At 43.4% G+C, this 27125-nt stretch overlaps 4 protein-coding genes across 6 annotated transcripts; 2 read left to right on the top strand and 2 right to left on the bottom strand.

The window, feature by feature from the left end:
• Positions 1–653: 653 nt before the first annotated feature.
• cdt1 (chromatin licensing and DNA replication factor 1) lies at positions 654–8205 on the top strand. Of its 2 annotated transcripts, none has more exons than XM_079560477.1 (10): positions 654–1104; positions 1341–1433; positions 1862–2166; positions 4452–4646; positions 4718–4863; positions 4968–5068; positions 5138–5326; positions 5672–5812; positions 5885–6086; positions 7556–8205. In XM_079560477.1, exons 1-10 carry the CDS (start codon positions 700–702, stop codon positions 7717–7719), a joined length of 1941 nt encoding a protein of 646 aa, XP_079416603.1. In that variant the 5' UTR covers positions 654–699; the 3' UTR covers positions 7720–8205. The 2 variants fall into 2 exon arrangements, with proteins under 2 accessions (XP_079416603.1, XP_079416602.1); XM_079560476.1 differs by having other exon boundaries at positions 1341–1445.
• Positions 5922–11191, bottom strand: aprt (adenine phosphoribosyltransferase). 2 transcript variants are annotated; one of them, XM_079560510.1, is made up of 6 exons: positions 11005–11191; positions 10656–10759; positions 10448–10581; positions 9398–9476; positions 8554–8698; positions 5922–6042 (listed from the first exon to the last, which is right to left on the bottom strand). In XM_079560510.1, the coding sequence occupies exons 1-5, from the start codon at positions 11091–11093 to the stop codon at positions 8556–8558; spliced, it is 549 nt and encodes a 182-aa protein (XP_079416636.1). In that variant the 5' UTR covers positions 11094–11191; the 3' UTR covers positions 5922–6042; positions 8554–8555. The 2 variants fall into 2 exon arrangements, with proteins under 2 accessions (XP_079416636.1, XP_079416635.1); XM_079560509.1 differs by lacking the exon at positions 5922–6042 and having other exon boundaries at positions 8510–8698.
• An 846-nt stretch (positions 11192–12037) lies between these two features.
• Positions 12038–15347, top strand: tk2 (thymidine kinase 2). Its single transcript, XM_079560504.1, has 10 exons — positions 12038–12205; positions 12375–12412; positions 12484–12558; positions 12892–12945; positions 14042–14131; positions 14209–14282; positions 14351–14439; positions 14673–14752; positions 14859–14936; positions 15016–15347. The coding sequence occupies exons 1-10, from the start codon at positions 12067–12069 to the stop codon at positions 15100–15102; spliced, it is 804 nt and encodes a 267-aa protein (XP_079416630.1). The 5' UTR covers positions 12038–12066; the 3' UTR covers positions 15103–15347.
• A 1475-nt stretch (positions 15348–16822) lies between these two features.
• On the bottom strand, positions 16823–20386 carry LOC306965909 (uncharacterized protein). The gene is made up of 6 exons (XM_079560497.1): positions 20048–20386; positions 19730–19842; positions 18308–18425; positions 18073–18213; positions 17327–17627; positions 16823–17144 (listed from the first exon to the last, which is right to left on the bottom strand). The coding sequence occupies exons 1-6, from the start codon at positions 20366–20368 to the stop codon at positions 16975–16977; spliced, it is 1164 nt and encodes a 387-aa protein (XP_079416623.1). The 5' UTR covers positions 20369–20386; the 3' UTR covers positions 16823–16974.
• Positions 20387–27125: the final 6739 nt, after the last annotated feature.

Raw genomic sequence — 27125 nt, 5'->3', positions numbered from 1 at the left:
TTTGTTCATGTGGAGCAGCTCCATGAAGCAGAGGAACAAGATTAAATATGATTATAATCAATATTATCAACGCAAAGTCGACTAAATTAGTCTTAAATTTAGTCGACTAAATTGACATGCAATTTTAGTCGACTAAAACTAGACTAAAATTAAATTACATTTTAGTCAAAAGACTAAGACTAAAACTAAAATAAAATATGTTGTCAAAATTAACACTGGTTGGGTTGAAGTTGAAACTTAGACCAGTGGTTCCCAAAGTATGGGTCGGGTCGGGGTTGGAGGGTCGCAAGATGATTTTGAGACGACATTTCTGACATTGAATTTGATGTGTTTTTGATTGAAAACAGCATATTTTAGGGGAATTAACCCAAATATGAAAATACAGTATCCAGACTAACACTCTTAAACCAGATTTCAAATGTGTTGCACCTTAGATTAACATAAGTGCTAATTATATTTCACAGGAGGGGGTCCCAAGCGTTGTTGAGTGATTTAGGGGGTCACGAGCTCAGTGGGCGGAGTCCTGAACCGGAAGGGGCGGCCCTTTATTTGTTTCGCGCGAATCTTCCATTCTTCTTCCTGTGCTGCGCGCTGTCCTCTCCACTCTCCCCCGGGCCGTGCAGCGCTGTTTGCAGGACTTCTTAGCAAACCCTAAAAGTCATCGCGTTTCTTTCTGCTGCGCTTTAAACGTGTGGCGCTATGTCTCAGGCGCGAGTCACAGATTTCTTTTCGCAAAGAAAGAAATGTCCCGGGCCGACGAAAGCAGCGAAGTCCCGAAGCAGAGCCACCACCACCAGGTCCCGCACCGCCGCGCACAAAGAGCAGCTGAGCTCCTCGGTCCACGAAGAGTTTCTCCGAGTCATCGACGAGGCGGCGGGGCTGAAGGACTCGTCCCCCGGGGAGCATTTCGCCAGTCCGCGCACCCCCAAGCGCAGCTCTGAGGACGTGGAGTTTGATCTCGGAGCCGCTGTTTTCTCTGCGACGACTGACCACAGCACCGCCAAGAAAAGCAGACCCATGGCGACTTCCAAAGCTCCCGAAAAGAGCACCAGAAGGACGGCCAGAAAGCAACTAATCCTCCCGCAGGACCCACCGCAGCCACAGGTACAATAGTCTCATAGTTGTGCACGTTCTTCTCACAACACAAGTCTCCTCTCCTCATCTTCACCACTGTGTGCACATTCACCCGGACTACACAGTGTGAAATGTTCCTCTGCTGTACCCGTATTTGAGAAGTGTACACGTGTGTTGTGAAGCCTGTTTTTGAACATGTTTATGCATCAGCAAACTCTCTCTTAAGACTGTATAATCACATGTTATATGTTTATTGGACGTTCTAGGCGCCACAAGCCAAGCCTGAGCAGACCCAGTCGACCTCACCTCCCCCAAGGAGCCAGGACTCCAGCAGAGACCCCAGAGCAGTCAGGAGCAAGGTGAGATTCAGTGTTGCTGCCTTTCCTTAACCTCATGACGTTGTTGTTGCGTTGTCCCTGTGTTTTTGTCACATTTTCCTCCTTTTTTGTCCTGGTTTTTGTAGTTTTTTCTTTTTCCCATCGCTTTTTTGTAATGTTATCATCGCTTATTATTAATTGTCTTATTGTTGCTTTTCTGGTATGTTTTTGTTGCTCCTTTGTGGCCTTTTCTTCCTTCTTTTTTGCTTTTTTAATGTGTTTTTCGCTTGTTTATTGTGTTTTTGTTCTGTTATGCTGGTACAATGATGCAATGCTATCTGCCACGCTGCTGCTGTGACATCACACGCATGACCTGTGTAATAGTTGGCTGTAGCAATAATCCTATCTTTATTACAGTCACACAGTTATTGAGAATTTGCTGATCAAGGATTTGGTGTGGATGTTTTCAGGCTTTGTCCCGCGATGAACTGGCCGCACTGAAGACCCGCCTCCAGAGCATCAAGAAACAGGCAGGGTCCCTAAGCAGCCGTAGCATCCGGCCACTTGTTCCGGAGCCCCCTGCGTCCTTACAGACACAGTTGTCTGACAAAACTGTATCCCGAAGCTTATCCCTCCCAGACACGGCTGGTCCTCCCCCTTCTGCCGCTCAGGATGAGGAGATCAAGAAGACCATTGAACGGGCCAAGGAGCTGGCTGTGAAAGCCCAAAAGAGGAACGAGGAGAGCAAGTCAAGCAAGCCCGTTGAGACTCAGAGGTGAGTTCTGCACCAAGTCACAGGGAGCCTTAAATTTAACAGGACAGAAAAGTAAGGCACTGCTGTGCAACACTGTCAGCTCCACAACAGTTCTGGTTAATCTGCAGAAGTACAGCTTAGATTGATTGATTGTTTGAAGGCACTAAAATCTAAGCTCTTGACAGAAGCTGAGCAGAATCTATTACAATGGTTTTAGTAAGTATTCTACATCTATAATTAAAGTTATCAAAGTACAACAGATGACCTAACATGGGAAAGATCAAAAATGTTAAAGGGGGGGTATTATGCAAAATCGACTTTTTCAAGCTTTACATCATGTTATTAAGTCATTCCCTCATTAAAAACATGCCTGAAGTGTTGCCTTAGCACATTCACGTATTTTCGAGTAATCTGTAAAAACTCCGATGGCGGCCATTTTAGGGATAAAACGCCTGATTCCTTCAGGAAACGCCCTCGACCTCCAGGATACGCCTCCGACCTTTCGTCACCAGCCGAGTAACCAACCACTGCTCCTCAGCAGAACCCCCTCCCCGCAGTTTCTAGCCCTAAGATGTAAACAGAGTCATCATGGAGGATTAGCTTCATGTGTTGTGAACCGGAGCCACAGCAGACTTTTACAAAGACACACATCAGTGTTTCTGTTACCGAAACACCCAGGATTAAAACCGGTGACAAGAACACTTATTTCAGTGTCTGGTTCTGCGCTGGGCCTTGATGATGCACAGAGCCTCCGGAGAAAGCTAATGCTAAGCTAAACCTCGAGTCATCACGTGAAAACGAGAAATATGCACACATAAAGTCAATAAAACCACCACACACATAAAGAACCGTTTAACAATGATCACACACGGAGCCTGGCTTGTTGATTTGGAAGTTTATTGCTCACATTTCATCTACAATGGGTCATAGCCGAGTGGTTTTCTCCCGGAGCTAACAAGCTAGCCGCGACAAGCTAACGGGAAAATTCACTGAATACAAGCAGCATATTATGCATTGAAAACGTCACTAAAACAGGCAACTGCTTGAAGCAGCCTTTATGACGATCACACACGGAGCCTGGCTTGTTTATTGTGTAGTTTATTGCTCACATTTCATCTACAGTGAGTCGTAGCCGAGTGGTTTTCTCCCGGAGCTAAGGCACTATTAGCCACGACAAGCTAACAACCTTCACCTTCACAACATTCATTGAAAACAGGCAGCATATTATGCACAAATAACGTCAATAAAGCAGGCAACTACTTGAAGCAGCCTTTACGATGATCACACAATGAGCCTGGCTTTACACATGTGTGGTTTATTGCAGACTTTTCATCAACAATGAGCTGTAGTCGATTATAACAAGCTAACGGGTAACCTCGAAAAACCACTGTCCACCTGCACAGATAATGTCCGTCTTTGAATCGTATGGGCTCCTGCAGATCCTGGTGTCGTCCATGGGGGTATAGTTGGAGATCCATAGGGCAGGGCAGATGCAAAGAGAGAGCCTCCAAACAGCAGTTATTTTTCAGGCAAGAGCCCCTTCCAAGCGTCCGGTGTGGAAGGTTTGTCTCCAAATCACATCCTGTGTGGCCATTGTTCACAAAGTGATAAACAGTAGGTCCTTTCCAACAATAAAAATGAAAATGCACCGATCGTAGTTTCAATACAGTTGAGACAACGAGCACAGTGTTGTGATGCCACAGACAGCGTGTGGAGGGGGCGTGTCGGAAAGGGTCAGAGGTTCTTAAAGAGACAGGGCCTATTTCAAGTCTTTCGCTACCGCCATTTTGAAAGAGCAATTTTATACAAGGCAGTTATTCTAATTTACTGCATTTACAGACCAACAGAAGGTTTCGTCATCATTGTAGTGTGCCATAGACTGGTGCTATGTGGCTGAAAAAAGCATAATACCCCCTCTTTAAGGATTTTTGTTGCACTTTTGTGATTATCTAAGAAAGCTCTCATCCAAATCGATTGATCCTGGTCCATTTCTTGTCAAAGCTGTGCTATTGGTAGATCAGCAGTGCCTGTGTTGTTGGTAGACACAGGGAAGGGGTCACTCTTCTCATAGTCTCACATTTTGTCCGACAGCAGTGTTGCTCAACACCCCACTCTACAGTACAGATGTGTAGTTGATTCAAGTTGCAAGATGAGAGTTGATTGTTTGGGTTTGTGCCAGACTCTGATCTATGATTCAGTACAATATGTTTCAGGTTGACATGGGCAATAATTGATCAACAGGAAAATATTGTGATTTTTGTTTGGATAATATCAAGCATTTGTCTCACATGTCCTGTCTCCTATAGTGAAGCGCTGCCTGCATACCAGAAGTACCACACACTTGCCCAGGCCGTTCCTCCGGGGCTCTCCCTGCCTTATCAATACAAGGTTCTGGCTGAGATGTTTCGCTGCATGGATACAGTGGTGGCCATGTTGTTTAACCGCAGTGAGACGCCCACCTTTATGAAGATCAAGAAGGGTGTACAGGACATGATGCACAAGTATGTCCTGCTCCTCACATATGACCCCTTTGCCTCCTGGACTGTGTCCAACATGTTCTGCTTCTGTGCAGGCGCTTTGAGGAGAGCCATCTGGGACAAATAAAGGCAGTGTTTCCTGAAGCCTTCACTCTGCGTCAGGAGAAGAACATCCCAACCTTCAACAACAGCATCAAAAAGGGCACATACCAGCTGACTGTTGAGCCCGCCATCGTCTGTGGTCAGAACACTTTACACATCTACGTATTATTGGAATAATCTTGTGTATTTCTATGTACAATGAAGATCAAGGAGCAGAGTTTAAATTAAAGTTTTTGTCCACAGATGAGGGTGAATTGCGGCCCAACTTGACAGCTTCACGTCTGCTGGAGCGACGGCACATCTTTCACCATAACCTGGTGTCTTTGGTCAAACACCATCACAAGGTGAGTGTTGTCTCTCTCTTCCACACACTCTCCTGGATAAACTCTATGCTGACTGTGCTGTATCTACAGGCCTTCCTCTCCTCGCTTGACCCTCCTCTGTCTGTGCCTGAAGACAAATTGACCCGCTGGCATCCACGGTTTAGCGTGGACACTGTCCCACCTGTCCCGACCAGCCTCCTGCCACAGCCCCCTCAAACAGAGAGTCTGACCACTGCCCAAGAAGTGCTGGACAAGGCCCGTGCACTCATGACTCCAAAGGTACTGCTGGTCTCTGAACTCTAGCTCAGAAGTGGTCCATTGTTTGTGTGAATATGAGAATTTCCCTGTGGGTCAAGAGCAAATGGACGGTTGCCTTTTATACACTACCGTTACCTTATTTTTGAAAGAAAACACTGATTTAACAGAAAACTGTTGTGCTGATTAGAGATGCTATACTAGAACTGGCCTGGGTGACCCCAAACTTAGTGTACATTTAATCTTTATACCAAATTGAGCATTTAGGATTATTTAAACCTCTTTATTCTGTACTGGATACATTACTTTAATGGCTCTAATTGATGCAGTTGATACATTTTGTAAATTATGTGTCCGGTAATTTTTCAGATGGAGAAGGCATTGGTGTCAGTAGCTTTAAAGTCAGAGAAGAAGCCGGCAGAGAGTAGAGAGGCTCCTGCCCCCAGCTGTCCCACCCCCACTCAGACCCCTGCGGCCCTGAAGGGGGTGTCTCAGTCTCTCCTGGAGCGGGTGAGGTTACATGCCATACTTTTGGCTTCTGTACTGTGTTCCTGTTTTCTTCACTGCTCTGTGTGCCCCTAGATACGGGTCAAAGAGGCTCAGAAACTGCAGGCAGCCATGACCCGGAACCCGGTGCAGGATGAGCGGCTGCTGATGATGTCCCGTCTGGCTGAACTGGCCAGGATCCTCCGCAATGTCTTTGTAGCTGAGAAAAAGCCAGCACTGATCATGGAGATGGCCTGCAACAAGGTGGTTGCCAGTTACACCTCTGCTTTAAGCACAGGTCAGTTACTCTGCACACAGACTCAACATTGAAATTAAAATGTTTGGCTGTACAAGTTCCACAATAGTCCAACCAGTATGTCCAATATGTCTTTAACGTACGTCGCCAACAATTATGCATTTCTGCCAATATGGAAACTGTAGGGATGTAATCAATGGCTTGCCGTGGAGTTTCAGTCAGGGCCTTCACCTGCACACTGTCGTCATTATTCATTCACACCACAATGGTGGTGGTAAGCTACTATTGAAAGGAAGGATGAAGCGGCTTTTTTTTACGTGGCATTTGTGCACCACAGGATGTATCAACGCAAATCAAAGCAGCGGTGCTTCCGACCCCAAACAAAAACCTTCGGGAGCGCTCATCATTTACAGTAACGCACAACACATGACAGGCAGAGACGAGCGCTTTATAACATGGAAACTGGTGACTCAGAGGGAGACATCCAGCACTTTATAAACTGTACAGTAGCATTTCAAGGCATTTCTAGGTAAATAGAAGAATTTTGAATTTAACAGCGTCCTGCTGCTTTGCTATCAAAGCTCTTCATGAATGGGTGCCAAATATCCATGATTTATAAATCCACTTAATCTGCCTCGTTCAGACATTTCACAAGAGAAATAAACAAAGGGGGAAGCTGCTGAGAGACAGCAGGGCCTGGGGATTGTCAGTCGAATTTTGATTGGCTGGATAAAACTAACAATCGATGAAGCATAACTGTGGATTGTGGATTAAAGGCTAGTGAACACCAGAACGCAGCACACTGCTACACGTCATCAGGCACGCCTCGCACTTAAAAAGGCTTTTCTCAATGGCTGGATGAAAGGATGGAAGCCATAGGTCAGAACTGCAAGAGAGGGCAAACGTGGCTCTTTTTTCATGTTAATAGCGTGTTGGCAAACGACGGGTTTCCTGCTCCTACTGCAGCATGTGTCCGTCACAGGGTCCCTTCTGTGACTGCAGAACTGCAACAGGCTAGGGGTTTTCTCCAATGTGCCACGTCTGAATTCAGCAGACTTGTATTGTGGCAAGCATTCTTTCATAAATAAGAGGTGGTATTTTTGCTGTGTGTGAAAGTGTCTTGGTGTGCACGAGCCTTATGCTTCTATTAAATGTAATCCGTATTTATCAAACTAGAGTTGTGTAGACTAAATGACTCAAGGCATTGACCGTGTGTTACCTAAGAAATTTCACATGACCAACAAAACACTCATGTTCTTTTCCAAGTTTAGTTATTATGGATGATGCTGTAACACATATATACTTTAGAGGCAAAAGAAGTAGCCTACAATATTATCAAAAGTGGGAGTGTAGCTACCCTCTTAGGTATTACTTCATTATCTGATTGCCATGAACACCAAGCCAGAGAATACCGACATATTATAGTTGATGTTTGGCTCAATCTGCATACAACTGTTGGACATTTGTCAGTATTTGTTGTATAGAATTCATGGACCTCTTTTCTGGAACAGGTGAAATGGAGAAGCACATTCGGCTGTTGGCTGACGTGGCATCTGACTGGCTCACAATTATCCCAATTAGAAAAGACTTTTACCTGAAGTTAAATAAGAGCACGGAGCTGAGTGTGGTACAGGACAAACTGCGCACCAGACTGAAGGAGGAGGAGCGCCTCTAAAGACCTCCAGAGAAGTTTACTTTCTACAGTGTAGAAGACATTTTTGCAATTTTTCCTTGTTACGTTTTTATCATGTTGAAGAGAGGAAACATTGGTCTATTGTTGTTTTATTGACCAGTTTTTATTAAAAATCAAAGAAATATTGCAGTTATTGCTCATTGTATATTTCAAATAAACCCGCATCCTTGTGGAGGATGAAATGTGAATCATAATTTTCTGTTAATTTCATTTCTTCTAGAACAAAAACACAGTAGTTCCTCTGAACGATGTCTTAAGCCGGGGGTCCCCAAACTGTGGGCGGTGGCCCATAACTGGGCTGAGGGCAGTCCCATACGGAGCTGCATTGCGGGGGGAAATGTTGCCCACTATTCCACAGGTTTTGAAAAGCTATTTCTGTTAACATGGAAACTATATCAACTGGCTTGAAACTTTTCAATCTCCCCACCCCCAAAGGCACAAGTGTAGAAATACCCGTTACTACTCCTTATCTCACCACCGTCTTTAACCTTTCAGGCTCGTATGTGCAGCATGTATCTTAAAGGCATTTTTTCCCCACACACACGGTCTCTGACTGGACATATTTTAAAAGCACATTCCTTTCCTTAGCCGTTTCTTTCTCTACTTCAGTTACTTGCCAGATTTAATATCGAAATTAATTCAATTTAGTTTTATATTGTAAACCTTGACCCTGGAGCTGGCCAACATGGGTTATAAGAGATTTTACTCCTCCACACTGACACATTTTCCATGTCAATACAACTAAACAGAAAACAATTACAGTAGGTCCCATAAAAAGTGATATTTCTATGTGAGGTTTCTCATTACAGTCCTTACAATTACTCGTATTGCAACAGTGAGTAGACAGGGTGTGGTTTAAGTTTGTCTGCTCCGTTCAGATCCTTAAGTTCCACCACCACCAGGCAGCCCAGCACATCTGCCTTCAGCTGGTTCATCAGAGCACAGGCGGCGAACAGCGTACCTACATAACGGCAACAAGAGGGGATTAAACCATTAGATATTCTATAAACACACAGCATTTACAGTTACAACTTTTATTATTTGATTCCAACAATAATAAACTCCATTCATGAAGCCTGACCAGATGGAAGTGGTTAATTGTGAGCATCTATAATCACATGTAAACTCCAATTAATTCATTACTACTAAAATGTTACCAAACTATGCAGATCAAAACAAATGCAGTTATGTTTTGTTTATGGTCCGAATAAAGAAAGAAAAGAAAAGAAAGCTCTACTGTGAGCTCATCAGGCTTTTTGATTAATCTGTTAAGCACACGGACAGGAAGCAGTACTAGTTATATTTTTAATTTCGATATCTTGGAGTGGATTGTATCTGAGTTTGTCGCAAACTTCAGGAGGCGTCCACATGAGTCAAACTCCATTCAGTCTTTGATACATCTTCATGTTCTTGAACAGCAATGCTTTGTTTTTTTAATCTAAATTTTTTCTAATCTCCAAACTTTTCAGGCCAGATTATTATGAATCATCATATGATTCATAATAATCTGGCCTCAATTTTGGCTTCATTTTGATTAAGAATGATATTAAATACACAATCAATATTTTTCTTATTCATATATTGAAATCATTGGGGCTCTGTGCTCGCCACTTTGGGAGCCATGCTAAACAGAGCAAGACTTTGGAAGAGTCGGACTCACCTCCCGTTGCCAAGAGGTCGTCAATGAGGATCACCTTCTGCCCTGGACTGACCGCATCCGCCTGGATCTCTGCCTCAGCCTAAAAATTCAATATTTCAGACTTTTTAGTAGGGATGCACCATAATATCGGCTGCCAACAATTAAAATACCAATAATGAGGCCTGTTAATTCTAAACTCACATTTAAATCTGCGGCTCCAGCTCCTACAGCAGCCCGGAGCTGCTGTGGATTCAGGACCGCGAACTAACAACAGCAGATATACGAGCGACTTCTGCACGGTTTTAAATACGAATAGTATTCCAGCAAAACAACTCAGTGCAGGAACTCTCCATGAGGGAAGAGCTTTTTAACCTTTTAGATCGAAGTCACATCAACATTTTCACCGCAACAATAAGAGGAAAAAGAAAAGAAAATGCGAGGAAGTTTAAGTTTAACACATGAACAGAGCAGCTCCTAAACTAATGTAGTATCTTTGTATTTCAGAGAAAATAAAGATGGATATCTCCACGGTCAAAGTGCTGTTAACGGAACCGGCACTCTTTCCTTATTTTGACCGACTTGTTTCATGGTAGTTTCACGAAATGGAGATCAGCAGACAGCGAGGAGCAACTTAGGCAGGCTACGTCATGCTGCACAAGGCAAAAGCAAACATGAAAGGAGAAAAAACTAACTAATTAGAATATAATTTCACAATCAATTTTATGGATGAAAGTAAAAGGTCAATACAAAGACAAAAATGCAAACCTCAGAAAATTACTTAAAGACTTTTTAATACTTATTAAGGGTCTTAATAGGGCAATATGTGACACAGATGAGCAGAGTGTCAGAGGCAGACCTGCTCAGATGATGGAACAGTAAAAGCCCTGAGGCCCAAACTTGATCTATATTTATACACTTATATATTTTTCAGTGGAGTTTCTACATTTTGGGCAGAACTGTGAGCTGTTGCATTGATTTCTTGTCACATAATAAAGTGTAAGTGTAAAAGTCAGTCAGGAGTGCACAAACTGAGAAGCTGAAAGGTTAATGACTTATGAGTGACTTCCTGACCTTGCCATACTCCAGGTCGTATGCAACTGAGACTGTGGCCCCAGGTAGTTTGCCCTTCTTTCTCACCAGGACAAAGCCAACACCGAGTCGCTGGGCAAGGAGGGGTCCGAACAGGAAGCCTCGAGCGTCCAATCCTGCTCCCAGACAAACCACAGTGGTTGGTGAGTGATTTGAAAACAGGATTTACTGATTTAGAAGATGAACACACCTACGACAAGGTCCACCTGCTTGAACTTGTCCCTCACGTACTCCTCAAACACACTGGTCACGGCTGACAGCGCCTCTGGGTCCTTCAGGATGGGACAGATGTCTCTGCAAAATAAATAACATATTACTGTAAAATACAAAACCCATGTTGAATAATATGAACAACTTTCTACACATTCCAAAAAGCAAACTACTCTCTGAATCTTCCTTATCACAGATGATTTCCGGTGTATTAATCACTTCGTTGAAAAAGGTGGTTCAGTCTATGGTTCGCCTCCACGTGCCATTGTTGGTACTAATTAAAAAGATTTGACTTGATTGGTTTGGTTTACTACCCTCGGTCACTGTACCTGAAGAGGATCCCTTTCTTGGGGAAATCTGGAAAAGCCTTGACTCGGGATTCAATAAGCTTCAGCCTGCTGTCCTGCTCCGATGCCATGATGTTTGATTGTTCAACACCGCAACCATGGATTTAATAATTAACATACTCGTGTGGCTCGTCCGGACTCAACCTCTTCTTCTCCTTTGGCGGCTTAACGGCGGATGTGGAGTAACTTAGCGCATTACCGCCACCCTCCGGATAACTTATGCATGATTATGATTTACACCTAACCAAAACTATACTCTATCAATGAGTCCGGTGTGTTCAAGCATATATTTAAAAGAAAGTCTCTTTATTTACGACCCCGACCAACCGCAGGATTTACACTGTAAAATCCCCTCCCTTTATCCCCCATCCACAATTAATTTTAATTTTAATTTTAATTTTAATTTTAATTTTAATTTTAATTTTAATTTTAATTTTAATTTTATTTTATTATTATTATTTGTATTTATTTTTTTAAATTTAATTAAATTAAATTTTATTTTATTTTATTTTATTTTATTTTATTTTATTTTATTTTATTTTATTTTATTTTATTTTATTTTTATTTTTATTTTTATTTTTATTTTTATTTTTATTTTTATTTTTATTTTTAGTTTTGATTTGTTTTACTTTACTTTACTTTTCTTTACTTTACTTTACTTTACTTTACTTTACTTTACTTTACTTTACTTTACTTTACTTTACTTTACTTTACTTTTATTTTTATTATTTTTATTATTTTGCTTTTGGTGATTTCATTTGCTCGACCCACTGCAACTCAACCTGAACACGTGTCGGCCTTGTTTACTTCCCACGTGTCTTCCCGAGTGCTGCAGCTTTCTTGCGCCCTCTGTTGAACATAACGAATACATGTTTATATACCAATATTGCGACCACACGCGCCCTTGTCTTGCCTGTACTGCTGCCTCATCTGCCTGTAGGGGGCACTCCGGAGCAGTAGGGGTCGCTGGACGCAGATTACTGTCTGAGCTCCGCAGGTTGTCAGCGGGGAGGAAGCGTGGGTGTTAAATCATATCAGGTCAACATGTTACTGAATTGGACGCGAAGTTTAGCAACGAAGAGTGAAATTTCCTCATGTTTTTTCGCATATGCAGCTGGTAGGAGGTTGAAAAGGCAACAGAAAAGAGGTGCCGGGGCCACAGCGAGCACACACACGGCCAATGGTGAGTTGCCTCGCTATTACCGCATATCACATCCGGGTGTTGTGATCGTACTGCTGAAGGGTTTATTATATCACATTAAGAAACTGTATGCTTGTATGCGATCCAAAACCGACATTTTCTTCACAAGAATTAGTGTGATATTTGGTCATTGTGCTGTGTGTCTTTCAAGGGAAGCTGATGCGCAGTGGACATGATAAGAAACCAGTGGTAAGTCCAGTTCTGTTGTTCGGTTTGGCACTAATTTAACCAAGCTCAAAGTAACTCATCTTGTGGCTCAGATCTGTATAGAGGGGAACATCGCCAGTGGAAAAACAACATGTCTCGAGTATTTCAGCAAAACCAACAACATAGAGGTACATTTCTTGCACACAGCTTCTTGATACAGTTCCTATGATCAGGTGACTGGGTTGCCATGAACAGCAAAAGGAATCATCCAAATTATGTGTCAAATAAATGGGTCTTATTTCAGGTCTAAATGGGTGTAATAATAAATATAAATGTCATTGAAGCACATTAACCCTTTTCTGATTACTACACCAGATCAATTGTGAATTGGCTTGATAACAAACCCGCAGTGATGTTTGAGAGCCTCTAAGATGAATAGTTTTGTCTATGTGGTGAACATTACTGTCTGTTCTTGTGTGAACATGTACTTCATTTTAAATGTATTTTTTTCTTTTGCGCAGGTCCTCACAGAGCCTATTTCTAAATGGAGGAATGTCCGTGGACACAACCCTCTGGTATGTCTCCCGTTGCTATGACTTGTGTCTGATAAGGTAAACTAGTTGTGAATGTTTTATGAACTTTTATTTAAATAGTGGTCACAGTAGAATAATTTTAAGTTCTTATTATTCATTGTACATAAGATGATAAGAAACCCAGGCGCTATAACCATTGTCAGATACTAAATAAGTATGGAATTCTGAATTTAAAAAAACCTAATATACTACTCTAATGTTTGCTTACTTTTTGAAATTATTCATGGAGTCACTGCACCTCCCCTGAGAAAATGTGTAACTTTATGTACTGATAAAATGACTCTAACTACTCGATCCACTTCTAGAGGAGAATGCAGCGTCCCAAAATGTAAATCTGCCTTCTCTGTGATCGCAATGGGTCAGTGGAACACACTGCCAACAGAGATTATTGCAAGTACGACACTCAAAAGTTTTGCACAGTTGACTAAAAAATGGCTTCTAGTAAAATAAACGTGCACTCATGATCTGTAACAACGTCATGAGAGAGCGACCGTTCACCTAGAAAAAGGACCAGTAGAAAATGTTCTAATGTTCCAATCTTATTTAAATTAAATGTATGTTATTAATGATGTCAAAATGTATAAATCCATGGTCAAGTATTCAACTACATTTAAAATCAGTTTTTGTACTGAACATCAACCTGCCCAGGGACTGCAGGTGGAAATTAGCATTTTTGCTGTAATCTGGTACAAAGCATCTTTCCTTTTGTTCAATGTTAAATTGTGCACTGTCCCTGTCTAAATAAAAAACATACCATACCATAAGCAACCTCTATTTTACTCTTACTTTATTGCTCATTATACTGTTCTTTGATTGGACATTTTCCTGACTACTTGCACCCAGCGTGTTGTGTAACAAGTGAATTTCTCAAGACATTTCTATTTAATCTTGTATTGGGCACCTGTTTTTGCCACTTAGTTGATCCTAATAGGATGTCTTTGCTTAAATAAAGCCAAAGTATCAACCAAAAGTAAATGTGAAGGAGGACATTTGCAGCTGGTGGTCATGCACTGCTAGGAAGGGCCATGGGCAGTGTGTACATTATTATCTGTGGTTGTGAATCCTGTTGTACTTTTAGGCTCTGATGTATCAGAACCCTGAGCGCTGGGGCCTTACGCTTCAAACCTACGTTCAGCTCACAATGTTGGAACGACACCAGGCTCCAATAGTAGGTTACCTCAGTGTCTCACACACTGTTGAGTCAATTATTACAGATTATCCTTCGTTAAACCATATGTCTGTCAGTGTGCTCCATTCAGGATGATGGAGAGGTCTCTGTTCAGTGCCAAGTACATCTTTGTGGAGAATCTCTACAGAAGGTATTATACATAGATCAGCTCTGAATAAGCCCTGCTCAGCAAGACTGACCTGTGCTTTGTTTTTTCAGTGGAAATATGCCAGAAGTGGACTATGTTGTCCTCACTGAGTGGTTTGACTGGATCACTACAAATATACACATTCCAGTTGATCTCATAGGTATAAACATACGCTGCTTGATTCACAAAGTTGTGTCATAGTTGTTGTTATCATAATCACTTGTTTGTGTGTCCCACCAATGTGTGTTAGTACTAATATTGTTATGCATGTTTTGAAATGCTTTCTGAACTTGCATTCCTATATCCAACACTTATCATACTTTGATAGGCTTTATTAGTTGTATACAGGTGTTTTGAACTGCCTCAGTCCACATGTGAGCTGTCTGGTTTCAGTGTATCTGCAGACATCTCCAGAGACGTGCTACGAGAGGCTGAGGCGCCGCTGCCGCGAGGAAGAGAAGGTCATTCCTCTGGTGAGCAGTGTCTCAGGCATTAACATTTGACCACTAGGATGTACAGTAACATCTGCGTGTTACATTTATATACTCTACTTCATGTTTTGTATCAACCAATACACAGGAGTATCTGGAGTCCATTCACCAGCTGTATGAAGACTGGCTTATTAACCGCAGCATACCTCTGCCCGCTCCTGTTCTGGTTAGTCCGCTTCTACATCAAGATAATGTATAACCGGCCTCATTATATTGTCTAGATCATGTGTAAAAATGTGTCATAGGTGATCCCCGCTGACCACGACCTTCAGAAGATGCTTCTTCAATATGAAGAGCATCGTGACAGGATCCTGGCAGCAGGCTGCTGCTAGCACTGGAGCGGGGGCAGGATCTATCCAGCTCTCCTGGACGACGGACATTCCAAAGGGCATAAGTTGTTACTGTTTTTGCACTGACACTTCACATGGATTATTGTTTTTTTCATGCAAGTACTTGACAATCTTTTTTATCACACAACATTTTCGTTGTGAATTGTGGCTTCACATTCTTAATATTATTCACTACAACGTGTACAATGTTTAGTTATGGTGGTTATGTTTTTTTTAATGACTTTCGAGTATAAACATACGTTTTCAGAAACATTTCAGAAATTGAATTTCAAATTCTGATCTGAACATCAATGTATGTCTTAGATTGTCTTGTTGCAAATGTTTATAAATAATTTATAAAATAACTTTTATTGATGGTTATTTCTCAGAAATATATTCTTGTTAGGATTTTTGTTTATCATTGTATGGATATTGGGGCTGCTCTGGATCATGCGATGAAGAAAAAAACGTTGCTTTTAAAGGCACTATACCTGTTTTTTGCTGCTTGTACATTTTGACAGTACATTTGCGTGGACATTGCATTGTGTGTTTTGTGTTTTGTGCGGCCCTGAGGCAACTCCTGTTGTAATTTTGGGATATTCAAAACAATTGAGTAATGGAGCAAACTTTGTTTTGTCTTCCTTTAATATATTGTGGCCATACCGCCTATGCTATGCCCAATCCCGTCAGACCTTGGAAGCTAAGCAGGGAAGGGCCTGGTCGGTACTTGGATGGGAGACCGTTTGGTAACACCAGGAAGCCTAGCGAATGTAATGCGTGAGTGAGTGAGTGGTGGTGGTCGGAGGGGCCGATGGCGCAGACTGGTTGCCTCGCTTCCGTCAGTCTACCCCAGGGCAGCTGTGGCTACAATAGTAGCTTACCACCACCGAGTATGGAGTGAATGGATAGTGCAATGTAAAGCGTCTTTGAGTGTCCAGAAAAGCGCTATATAAAACCAATGCATTATTATTATTATTATTGTAAACGCTGACATTTTTGTTTATCTAATTACTGTGTGTTTTCAATTCCATGAACTTGCAGGCTAGTTTTTTAGCATTTCTGTGAAAGTGACCCTGCAAGTTGTGAAATGTGCCTTTAAACTCTGTGAAGAATTGGGATGCTACAAATATGGTCGGTAATTAAGCATGAGTTTTAACCACAACAAACTTTAATTTAGTGGTTTCCTCTTTAACTTTTTGTAATAAAAAACAAACAATCTGATATAGGGCCATTATTTACTAAATACGTTAACAAACACGTAAATACCATTGGCTGCTTTGTTCCATGAAGGCATTACATCCTTTAAGTAAGTCCTTAGCATTTGATAACCTGGAGATCTGGTTTGGTCACATGTCCCCACCTTAGTGCAAATGATTAAGGACGAAGACTAAATACCAAGTTTCACATAGAGCATGCACACAGATGCATGGATTAGATATCACCATTACCTAAAAATATGTCACACTGCTTTGGTTCCATGTTTGCAAAGTTGTTTTGCCATAGTTTATGGATAACATCTCTGTAATTACTTCACCTTCTTATATTTAACAAACTGCCACAAAACCTGCATTAATTTAATTTGCATCAAAGTGGGATCATGAATCAGCTCTCCAAAGACCGGTCATAAAGCTTTCAACACGAGCTGAGTTGAACATTGTTGCTCAAATTTTTTTTTGTGCTTATTTGTACCTCGTATATATTTTTGTCTCTTGTTTGAAACATGTACAGCACATTGGGCAGTGTCGACTGTATTTTTTAATGAGCTATATAAATAAACTTTGACCGTGACCTAAAAACAATACGTTAATCTGCTGTTCATTCTAATAAAGACATTTACAAAATCCCAGTGGATTGTGGTGTGCAGAGGGAACATCTTCACAGAGAGTCCTCCTCACTGCCTGAGCCTGTTGAAGTCAGGTGGTCCTGAGTAACCTCTTCAGCATCTCCTGTAATCAGTGGCTCCACTGGTTTATTTGGAAGATGTCTCTGCTCCTCTTCTGCCTCACTCCTTACAGGGGAATTGTTTTCACAAAGGTCACCGATATCTGTGAAATACATGTATTTTGAGGGGGGAAAATGACTTAAATGCTGCTAAACAAACTGTGAGACACCACTCAGTTGGACGCTGCAGTCGTCCTCACATACGTCTAGTTATGGCCTACCCTCACGGCCACTCAGCTTCTTATCTTCAGAAAAATGACATGTCTGTGTTCGCTGAGGCTGTTACCTGCTGATTGGTGTTGCTGAGCGCAGGTTGGGAGCCCACTGATTTGTGGCCTCAGTGTTATGTGCAGAGAGAGGCCCACCGGACCGCTCAGGCCCTCATCCTCAGTGCTGTCCTTGTTTGTTGGTCTGGATGTAGGTGGCACCCTGAGCCTCTGTGCATGTCGCCTTTGGGGGGGCACGACTGTCTGCTGCGGGGGGGGCGAGTCTTGGTCCCGCAGTAGAGGTCGGCCCCTGAACACCAGGTCAGGGTAGGTCACGTGCAGAGGGAAGATAGACTGGTCTTCAGTGAGTCCTGGCTCCCCCTGTGGACACATACAGGGCCACTTATAACTAAACCCACAGCCATTTCTGAGCACTGGTGCAAGAGAGACACTTGTGACCCTACTTACACTCATTGCAAATTCCAAGTCAACTCAAAATGTAGTAGTAAGACTTAACATTATACTACAGCGTGAACAAAATCTGGATGTTATACATTTGCATATTTTTGCTTTTAAATGGTAAAAGGAGATACTGCTCTTTATAAATCCTGTTACATTTACAGGCCTTTTTGTTATTATTTGTCTGGTTTGCTTACTCCATTCTTGACAGCTCTGAAAACATCAGATTGAGTGGCATTTTTTCAAAAAAATAGACATGCTACTTTCCTTTTTATGTTACTTTCACAGAAGAAATATCTGTGGGTTGACTGGTTTTACAGCCAGTATAGAATAATGCTGCCGATGTGAAAGTGTTTGTTTCACTGACTTGAGAAACCTCTGGGTCTTGCTCCTCCTCCTTCTCTTCACTTGTGTGGCCCTCCCTTTCTTCCGCCTTGTCACCTCCGTTTTCACAGCGTTGTGGCAGCTCTGCAGGCAGCAGTTTGCACTTGAGTGTTTCTATCCACTCCTGTGAAGTATTAATCAAATTATTTGAATTAAGTCACCTTTGGCTTGGTTCTACTGCTTTTCTTTTTCTCCTGTTGCTTGGTGCTGAGACAGACCTGTACTGTGAGCTGGTCGTGCTGCGGCAGGTGAAGGCACAAAGCTCTGGTTAACAGGAGCTCAAAGGCCACTTGGAGGGCTCGGTCCCGGCTGGCATCCTCACACAGTCTGTACTCACTGAAATGAGGTCATGAAGAAACATCCTCAGAAATGATACTGTATGTTTAAAGATAAAGAATGTTTTATCACCTCATGTGGATGGACTCTAATGTGTTAATTGAAGGACGACCTGTTTTATGGGATAGACGTTTAAAAAATGGTGTTTGAAATTATCTTTTGAACTCATCCGGTGACTTCTTTTCCTATGCACAATTTTGCGTTCATGGACAATGTGTTAATGCCTTTTCAGTATATTCAGCTAATACTATTAAATGTAAACAAATGTTAAAAAACAAAAACAGGCTATTGGTATTTATGACTCAAAGTGAATGTGCCAGATGGAACTGCCTTTTATCCTCAATATGGGAAGATGAATTCAACATTCCTATTGTATGGAGAAACAGAAACAGCTAAAGATTCGTATTCAAGATTGAGTCAAATAAAACTATTCTACAAAATAACAGTAACAAGAAATTATCTTAAATTCCGTAACTTTATGAAAAGTTCTATGTGCCGATTCTACAATATTTTTGTCATTATGTATCTGAGTTTTGGATGTTGGTTCAGAAATGGTTATTCGAATTCACAATTGAAATAGACCCCGGTTCCATTAATATAATATTGGGGATATTGGAATGCAGTTTAGTAGGTAAAATTTGTTTTGTTTTTAAATGTAAATCAAAGGCAAATCAAGGTCTTCCACACTTTAAAAAAAAAAGTACATCAACAGTTTGAATTTGAAAAGATTATTGCTACAAATAATGGAAAAATAAATTTGCATGACAAGAAATGTCAATTAATGACACGTGACTGATTGTAAAAAATAAAGAGGTGCATGTGTTCAAAGCCTTATAGGCTATGTTTGTTATTGTCCATTTTTTTCTGGTTTAGTTGTTGTTTTATGTGACTGTATTTGTGTCTGTTGGTGAATGAATTATATACACAGGTGTTCGCCATATAATTAAAATATCGTGAAAAAGTTCATTTATTTCTGTAATTGAACTTAAAATGTGAAACCAATATATGAAATAGACTCATTACATGCAAAGTGACCCATGTCAAGCCTTTGTTTGTTGTAGTTTTGATGATTATGACTTACAGTCCATTTTCAAAATAATCTAATTTTATGAGATTTTTATTTGGGGTTTTTACAAGCCGAGACATATTAATCAAAATGATAATAAATAAAGGCAATACATATCTCACATTGCATGTAATGAGTCTATTGTATAGGTTCACAGTTTAAGTTGAATTACAGAAGTAAATGCACTTGTTCATGATATTCTAATTATATGACGAGCACCTGTATATATTTTACTGACCTGGGTGTTGGGCCAGACTCATTGGGCAGGTATCCAATAGTGGCCAAAATACACTGGAGGGTGTTGCTTCTGAGGGCCGGCAAAAGGCAGTAGACAAATGCACCTGTGAAAGTCTGACGCACGCACAGGTTAAAGGAAGTGAGCCGGAACTACCCTTCACAAGTCAAACCACATCTGCTACACTGTAGGCCATAGTGTAAACTGTAAAGCATAGGTCTGTAGGCCGATATGTTTCATAAATCAGCTTCCAGGGCCATGCGCTGGTGAGCCTGACAAAATGCCAGTACACTTTGGGCTATGGAGGTCAGTTGGACCCACCTTCAGGCTTCGGATCTCCCTTCTCCAGGGCTGCAAGTACAGGTTGAGGCAAAGTGTCTCCAGTAGCTCTGTGGCTCGGACCAGGTCGGACGGGTGTGTGAGGTTCGTGTGCACAATCTTCTCAATCACAAGTGGATACAACCGGGTCAGTGTTGCGCTACCAGACTCGAGCATGGGATACAGCAGGAGTGCCTGCGCTGCCCGGCTTAGAAAGTTCTCATCCCGGCACGGTCCGGGTTCTGGACACACAGTCACATGACAACTCAAATACTCCTCAAACAGAGCCCGGTGGGACACCGATGCGTCTCCGGGCTCCTGCATGACGCAAACGGCACATTGGTACACGGAAATGAGAGATGAACAGGCTGACAAGGAAGTGAAAGCAGGCTAGAACTGGAACTCGATACATTTCATGCACTTGCATAGCAATAATTGATTTACTTTTTTTAGTGAAGGCGCTGCAGTAGGCTATGAGATATCGTCATTGCTTCAAGTTTTTATTATTGTTTTAGACCTAGACATGTGGTCACTGCCACTTGAAGACATGGACCATTGCACTATAATCTCTGGCTGTTTGAATCTCGGATTTAATTGCTGCAATGTGTTGTTCACTTTATTTTGTGATAAATGATTGTAGGCTAAATTATCATCATTACCATACAGCCTCCAACACTATCCAACCCCCTCTGCAGAATTATGCAAGCTGTTCATTCTGGAGCACACGAATGGTAAAAACACAAAATGGGCTCAATAGACACAAAGAAAGAACACAAAAGAACAATATAAAAATGAAAAAAATACACAGGCTATAACGGCTCAGTGGTTTTCTATGGCGTAATAACTGTGCCAATATTAAGAGAGAGAGCAGCCATTAGAAGAGGTTGTTTTGTGCCTGAGAGGGAAGCGCAGCAGTCAAAGGCAGGTGCGATGACCCGGTCCACGTGGCCGAGGTGAGGTTTGTTGGATATTCAGCAGAGAAAAACCGGGAAAGCTTTTACTGTATTTTAAAAATACACTGCTCACAAAAACTTAGGGCACACTCAAAAAACACAATGTAACTCCAAATCAGTCAAATTTCTGGGATATCAGACTGTCCAGTTAGGAAGCCACGCTTATTGTGAGTCAATTTCACTTGGTGTTGTGGAAATGAAACAGACAACAGGTGGAAATGAGAGGCAATTAGCAAGATCACTCCAAAAGAGAATGGTTTTGCAGGTGGTGACCACAGACCATTTCCCTGTCTTCATCCTTTGGACCGTATTTTTGGAACACTTTTGCATTTGTCCAGTGTTCTCACCACTAGAGGTATCATGAGGAGCATCTACAACCCACAGAAGCTGCTCAGGGAGTGATGCTCATCCAAAATGGCACGTCCATTCGTGCTGTGGCAAGAAGGTTTGCTATGTCTCCCAGTGCAGTGTCCAGAGCCTGGAGGAGATACCAGGAGACAGGCCAGTACACCAGGAGACCTGGGGGGGGCCGACCGAGGTCAACAACCCAGCAGCAGGACCGCTATCTGCTCATTTGTACACGGAGAAACAGGAGAAGCACTGCCCGAGCCCTACAAAATGACCTCCAGAGGGCCACAAATGTGCATGTTGGTCCTCAAACGGTCAGAAACCGACTCCATGAGGGTGGTATGAGGGCCCGATGTCCACAAGTTGGGCCGGCGCTTACTGCCCAACACCGTGCAGCCCGATTGGCATTTGCCCGAGAACACAGCGATTGGCAGATTGGCCAATGGTGCCATGTGCTCTTCACGGATGAGAGCAGGTTCACCCTGAGCACATGTGACAGACGTGACAGAGTCTGGAGACGCCCTGGAGAACGTTCTGCTGCTGCAACATCATCCAGCATGACCGGTTTGGTGGTGGGTCAGTGATGGTCTGGGGAGGTATTTCATTGGAGGGCTGCACAGCCCTCCATGTGCGAGCCAGAGGTTCCCTGACTGGCATTGGGGACCGGGATGAGATCCTCAGACCTATTGTAAGACCATATGCTGGTGCTGTGGGCCCTGGGTTCCTTCTGATGCCTGATAATGCCAGGCCACATGTGGCAAGAGTGTGTCAGCAGGTCCTGCATGATGAAGGTATTGATGTTATGGACTGGCCTGCCCGTTCCCCAGACTTAAATCCAATAGAGCACATCTGGGACATCATGTCTCGGTCCATCCATCAACACCACGTCGCACCACAGACTGTCCAGGAGCTGACTGATGCTCTAATCCAGGTCTGGGAGGAGATCCCTCAGGAGGACATCCATGGTCTCATCAGGAGCATGCCCAGGCGTTGTAGGGAGTGCATTCAGGCACGTGGAGGCCACACACACTACTGAGGATGATACAGACTCGTTTTGAGGAATTTCTCCAGAATTTGGATCAACCAGTGACCTGATTTGTCACCTTGTTTTTGACTATAATTTTGGATCCAGACCTCCAGGGGCTGAGAATTTGATTTCCATTTATCATTCTTATGTTATTTTGTTCTCAACACATTGCCCTACACTATGAATAAAGATTTTCATCAAAAAAATTGAATTGATTGACATCTAGGATGTGTTTTTTGACTGTGCCCTAAGTTTTTGTGAGCAGTGTATTTCCCACAGAAAATATGTGTTTTTCCTTAATAGCTTAGAGCATTTGGCCTAATGACCCTAAACCTTGTTACAAAATGAGTAGCCTAGATGGGCCATGGGACTCAGTCATGACATTCTGCTTCAAAGCTTTTGCCATATTTTACACGGAAAAACAAATATTTTCTGTGGGTAATCCGGGTAAAATATGATAAAAGCTTTTTTATAAAGAGGTTTGTGGTCACTGGGTCAGATGCCCTCAAAGCTATTGAGGAAAAACCCTTTTTTTTTTTTTCAGAGTAAAACCCTGTAAAATCCGGTAAAAACTTTTAAGCAGAATAGCCAATGCCCTAAATGCTGTTGAGGGAGAGCCATATTGTCTGTGGAAAAAATGATAAGATAAAACGTACCTGTAAGTGTCGTTGAAAGGACTTGCGCTTTATAGTTTTTGTTTTAAGGGTTAATATTTTTTGTTGCCCAACATCGATGGAGTCTACCCGGCCTTCTCCCAGGGAAGTACTAGATGGTGCTCCGACTGGGGACTCCATTGTTCTACTGGAAGACTACAATGCCCATGGGCAATGTGTGTGAGACCTGGACAGGGGTGATTAGGAGGAACGACCGTGACTGGGGATGTTGTCGTTACCTTGCCAGCAAGCTGAATTCTCACGGTATTTGTGTGTTTACAAACAAACGAGAATCCATCTTCAACAACTCCTGCCTTCACCGTTCTAACAGAACCAGAATTGGTTGTGGCAAATAAGACACTATTAACAATGCAGTGATGGAAAAAAAAAACACAAGACAACACATAACACAAACACTCAGAACATTTTCCTAAACTAAACATCATCCAAGTGGAAGTCACCGAGGTGGTTAGAAGGGCTCTGGGAGTGGAGGAGATCCGTCCTGAGTCTGGATGTTATATAGTGTCTGGGCTGACACGTCTCTGCAACATCACGTGGCAATCGGGGACGATGCCTATGGATTGGCCAACCAGGGGGGTCTTTACGAAGAGGAACCTTGTGTTTTTTCCAACTGCAGGGGACTCACACTCCTTAGCCCTCCCCGTAAGGTCTATTCCAGGATGTTGGAGAGAAGAATCCGACAGATTGTAGAACTTCGGATTTTGGAGAATGCAGTGCGGGATTCGTCCCAGGCGTGACTCGGACAGTCCACATGTGCTTTGAGGATCTGGAGAAAGTGTTTGAACGTGTGCCTCATGGTGTCCTGTGGTGGGTGCTCCGGGAGTACGGGCACCGGGGCTCTTTCCTAAGGGCTGTCTGTTCTCTGTATGACTGCAGCAGGAGCTTGGTTCGCATTGCCAGCAGTAAGTAAGTCCTGTTCCCAGTGGATATTGGCCTCTGCCAGGGCTGCCCTTTGTTCTGCTCATTACCTTTATGAACAGAATTTCCAGACATAGCCATGTTCTGTTGGCTTCCTCAAATCAGGACCTTCAGTGTGCACTGGGGTGGCTTAAAGCTGAGGTGGCAGCACCTTTGCTCCCAATGGTTCTCCACCGGAGAAAGGTGGCTTGCACGCTCCAGGTATTCAAGTATCTCGGGGTCTTGTTCACAAGTGAGGCACAGATGGAGTGTGAGATTGACAGACGGATCGGTGAGGCGATTGCTGTATCAGACTGTTGTGGTGAAGAGGGAGCTGAATTGGGGACCAAAGCTCTTGATTTATCGGTCAATCTGAGTCCAGCCAACAGGCGAGGAACGTGCTTCTCTTTGGTCCTCATGGCCAGGAGCTGACATTCCTGCAATGCCACTCCCTGGTGGCCAGGGGCGACTCCAAATTACACTTTTAGAACAGCATTCCGTTTTAGTCTTTGCACCTCGCTAGCACTGCTTAAAGCCTGGCTCCAAAGAGTTAAAAAAAAACTCTTGCTATGACCCATGTGACAACGCTGGGCTGGGTATATTTTTAAACGCACTGTTATTGTTCTGTGAAAATAAAAAGTTTAAACTTTCATTGACAGAATCTGGAGCACTGTGGAGGATTGTAGCCGGTCCACCCTGTCAGGGCGGGCTTCCCGCCTCTTTTGGAACATGCACTGTGGAAGCAGCCATCATGGATTTTCTTTCAAATGGAGTAATTAATTTAAATTGGGAGGTGTGAGCACACGGTGTGAATCAATATTATGTTCATGGTTCCTACCCTCTATGGTCATGAGATCTGCACCCTGAGAGGAAAGGTGAGGAGCTCATGGTCACCCGGGGGGAACGGAGTAGAACCACTGCTCCTTTATGTCGAGAGAAGCCAGTTGAGATGGTTTGGGCATCTGTTTCAGATGCCTCCTGGTTTCCTCCCTTGGGAGGTGTTCCGGGCAAGTCCCATGGGGAGGAGGCCACAGGGAAGACCCAGGACACACTGGAGGAACGTGTCTCTGAGCTGCCCTGGTGTTGCCTCAGGATCCCCCCCCCATAACAGCTGGTGTTGCCTCAGGACCCCCCCCCCCCCCCCCCCATAACAGCTGGTGGAGGTGTCCGTGGATCGGAACGCCTCGGCATCTCTGCTCAGGCTGCTGCCTCCGCAACCCGGCCCTGGATAAAGCGGGAAAGAATGGATGGATGTTTTATGGTTATGTAACTTTCTATACTCGCGCTTCCTCTTTTCCTCGCTCTCAAAACGCTTCTGTGCTCTTAAATCTGAGACCTGCCTCCCAATGTGAAAATCTGCAACCTCAAAACTCAATTCTGCACTCTCAAACTTGATATCTGTGCTCTGTGTAAAAGTCCCTTGGAACCACAAAACCCATTTTTTCTCTCGCAGAGTGTGACAAACGACATATAGCAACCAATCCCAGAGCAGGATTTAGACATTACTCAGATTGGGTCTGATTTTGTAAGAACGGTGTAACAGGCCAAGTATACCACTTACTCGGGGTTAAAGGGGCATTTCCTAGATTATACCCTGGGCATATTTTGGTTTAGGCCATTTCATACCCCCCAAGCCAGAATATAGGCTACGCCAATAATATCCATAGCACGGTGTACATTTGAGGACATCTTTACCCTCAAAAAGATCTCATCCTCACATAAACAATAGGACAGGATTGAAGCCACACTGTTCTCTTTTTACACAGTGTGGCTGTAACAATTGGCTTAAATTCTGTTCTGATGTCCTGCAGTGTGGTTTTAAATAGTAATTAGTAAATAGCGAAGGTGATTAGCCGACGTCGTTCTTCTAACTAAGGACCATTGCGTCATGCTTTGTTCACTCTTAATATTTTAATTTTTCGAAAAATCAATGCTAAATATGAATGGGATCCCGGCACGTGACCGGAAGTGAGTGGAACTGTTGCGCTTACGCCGGGCTCAGACCTAGAGCGGCGGAAGAGAGGAGAGCGGCGAGCTTCCATTCATTCCCTATGCTGCCTGGCGACCGGAAAGAAGCCTCCGGAAATCCACAGAAGAGCGGCGAGATACGGGCGGCCAGAGCGGAGACTAGCGTTAAAAAAAATTCAACGCTATGCAAATACAGAGCCATTTCCGGCGGCGGCCACCAACCACAGAACAAGCGCTGACAGACACCTGTGCGTAATTGGCTCATGCGCAAAAGCTGCGTCTCAAACCCACCTCCACGCGCTCCTGCACAAGGGGGGGCTGGCGAAGGAAGTAGAGCAAGCTGAGCGACGGAAAGCGTTTTATTGCCGCTTGGTGTGAGCCCGGCGTTATGGGTCCCACCCGCACTCATGACGCCGGGCTCAGACCTAGAGCGGCGGAAGAGAGGAGAGCGGCGAGCTTCCATTCATTCCCTATGCTGCCTGGCGACCGGAAATAAGCCTCCGGAAATCCACAGGAGAGCGGCGAGATACGGGCGGCCGGAGCGGAGACTAGCGTTAAAAAAATTTCAACGCTATGCAGAGCCATTTCCGGCGGCGGCTGTTATGGTAGTGGTTTAGTCCATACGCTACTCTCGAGCGCCCTCTTGTGTCTTGGGGGATTGTCTGGTGGGGAGTTAAAATAAATGGCTGCCAGCACTTCCACACAGAGCCGTCTCGGTTTCATTGATTACAGCTAACCGGTACTTACAACGAACAAGACATGGTGTCAGAAGTGGTCCGGGGGAGCGACGAAACAAAAGAAGGACTTGCTCTTACTGACCGGAGTGAACTCGCGTTTTAAGCTTGAAGAAACAAGCGCAGTAAGTGCCGAGCTAACCGAAGCTAACACGATAGTGGCGCCAGTTAGCATCGATCGTGACACATCATGGCAGCAGCCGCAGCGCCACCAACGGCATTTCAGATCTCGCCGCCACCAAAATTTGACTTCAAAAAGCCAGAAGAGTGGCCGAAATGGACCAAACGGTTCGAACGATTCAGGATAGCTTCTGGGCTCGAGCTACAGCCAGAAGAAAACCAGATAAACACGTTGATTTACACAATGGGTGAAGAAGCAGAGGACGTGCTCACTTCATTGAACCTGACAGATGAGGAGGCGAGTGATTACAACACGATGGTAGCCAGGTTGGAAGCACATTTTGTTGTGAGAAGAAATGT

The sequence above is a fragment of the Gobius niger genome, assembly GCF_951799975.1.
Source record: "Gobius niger genome assembly, chromosome: 7".
Lineage (NCBI taxonomy): Eukaryota > Metazoa > Chordata > Actinopteri > Gobiiformes > Gobiidae > Gobius > Gobius niger.
Note: the sequence above shows the minus strand (reverse complement) of the source record. Positions and strands in the feature narration are given on the sequence as shown.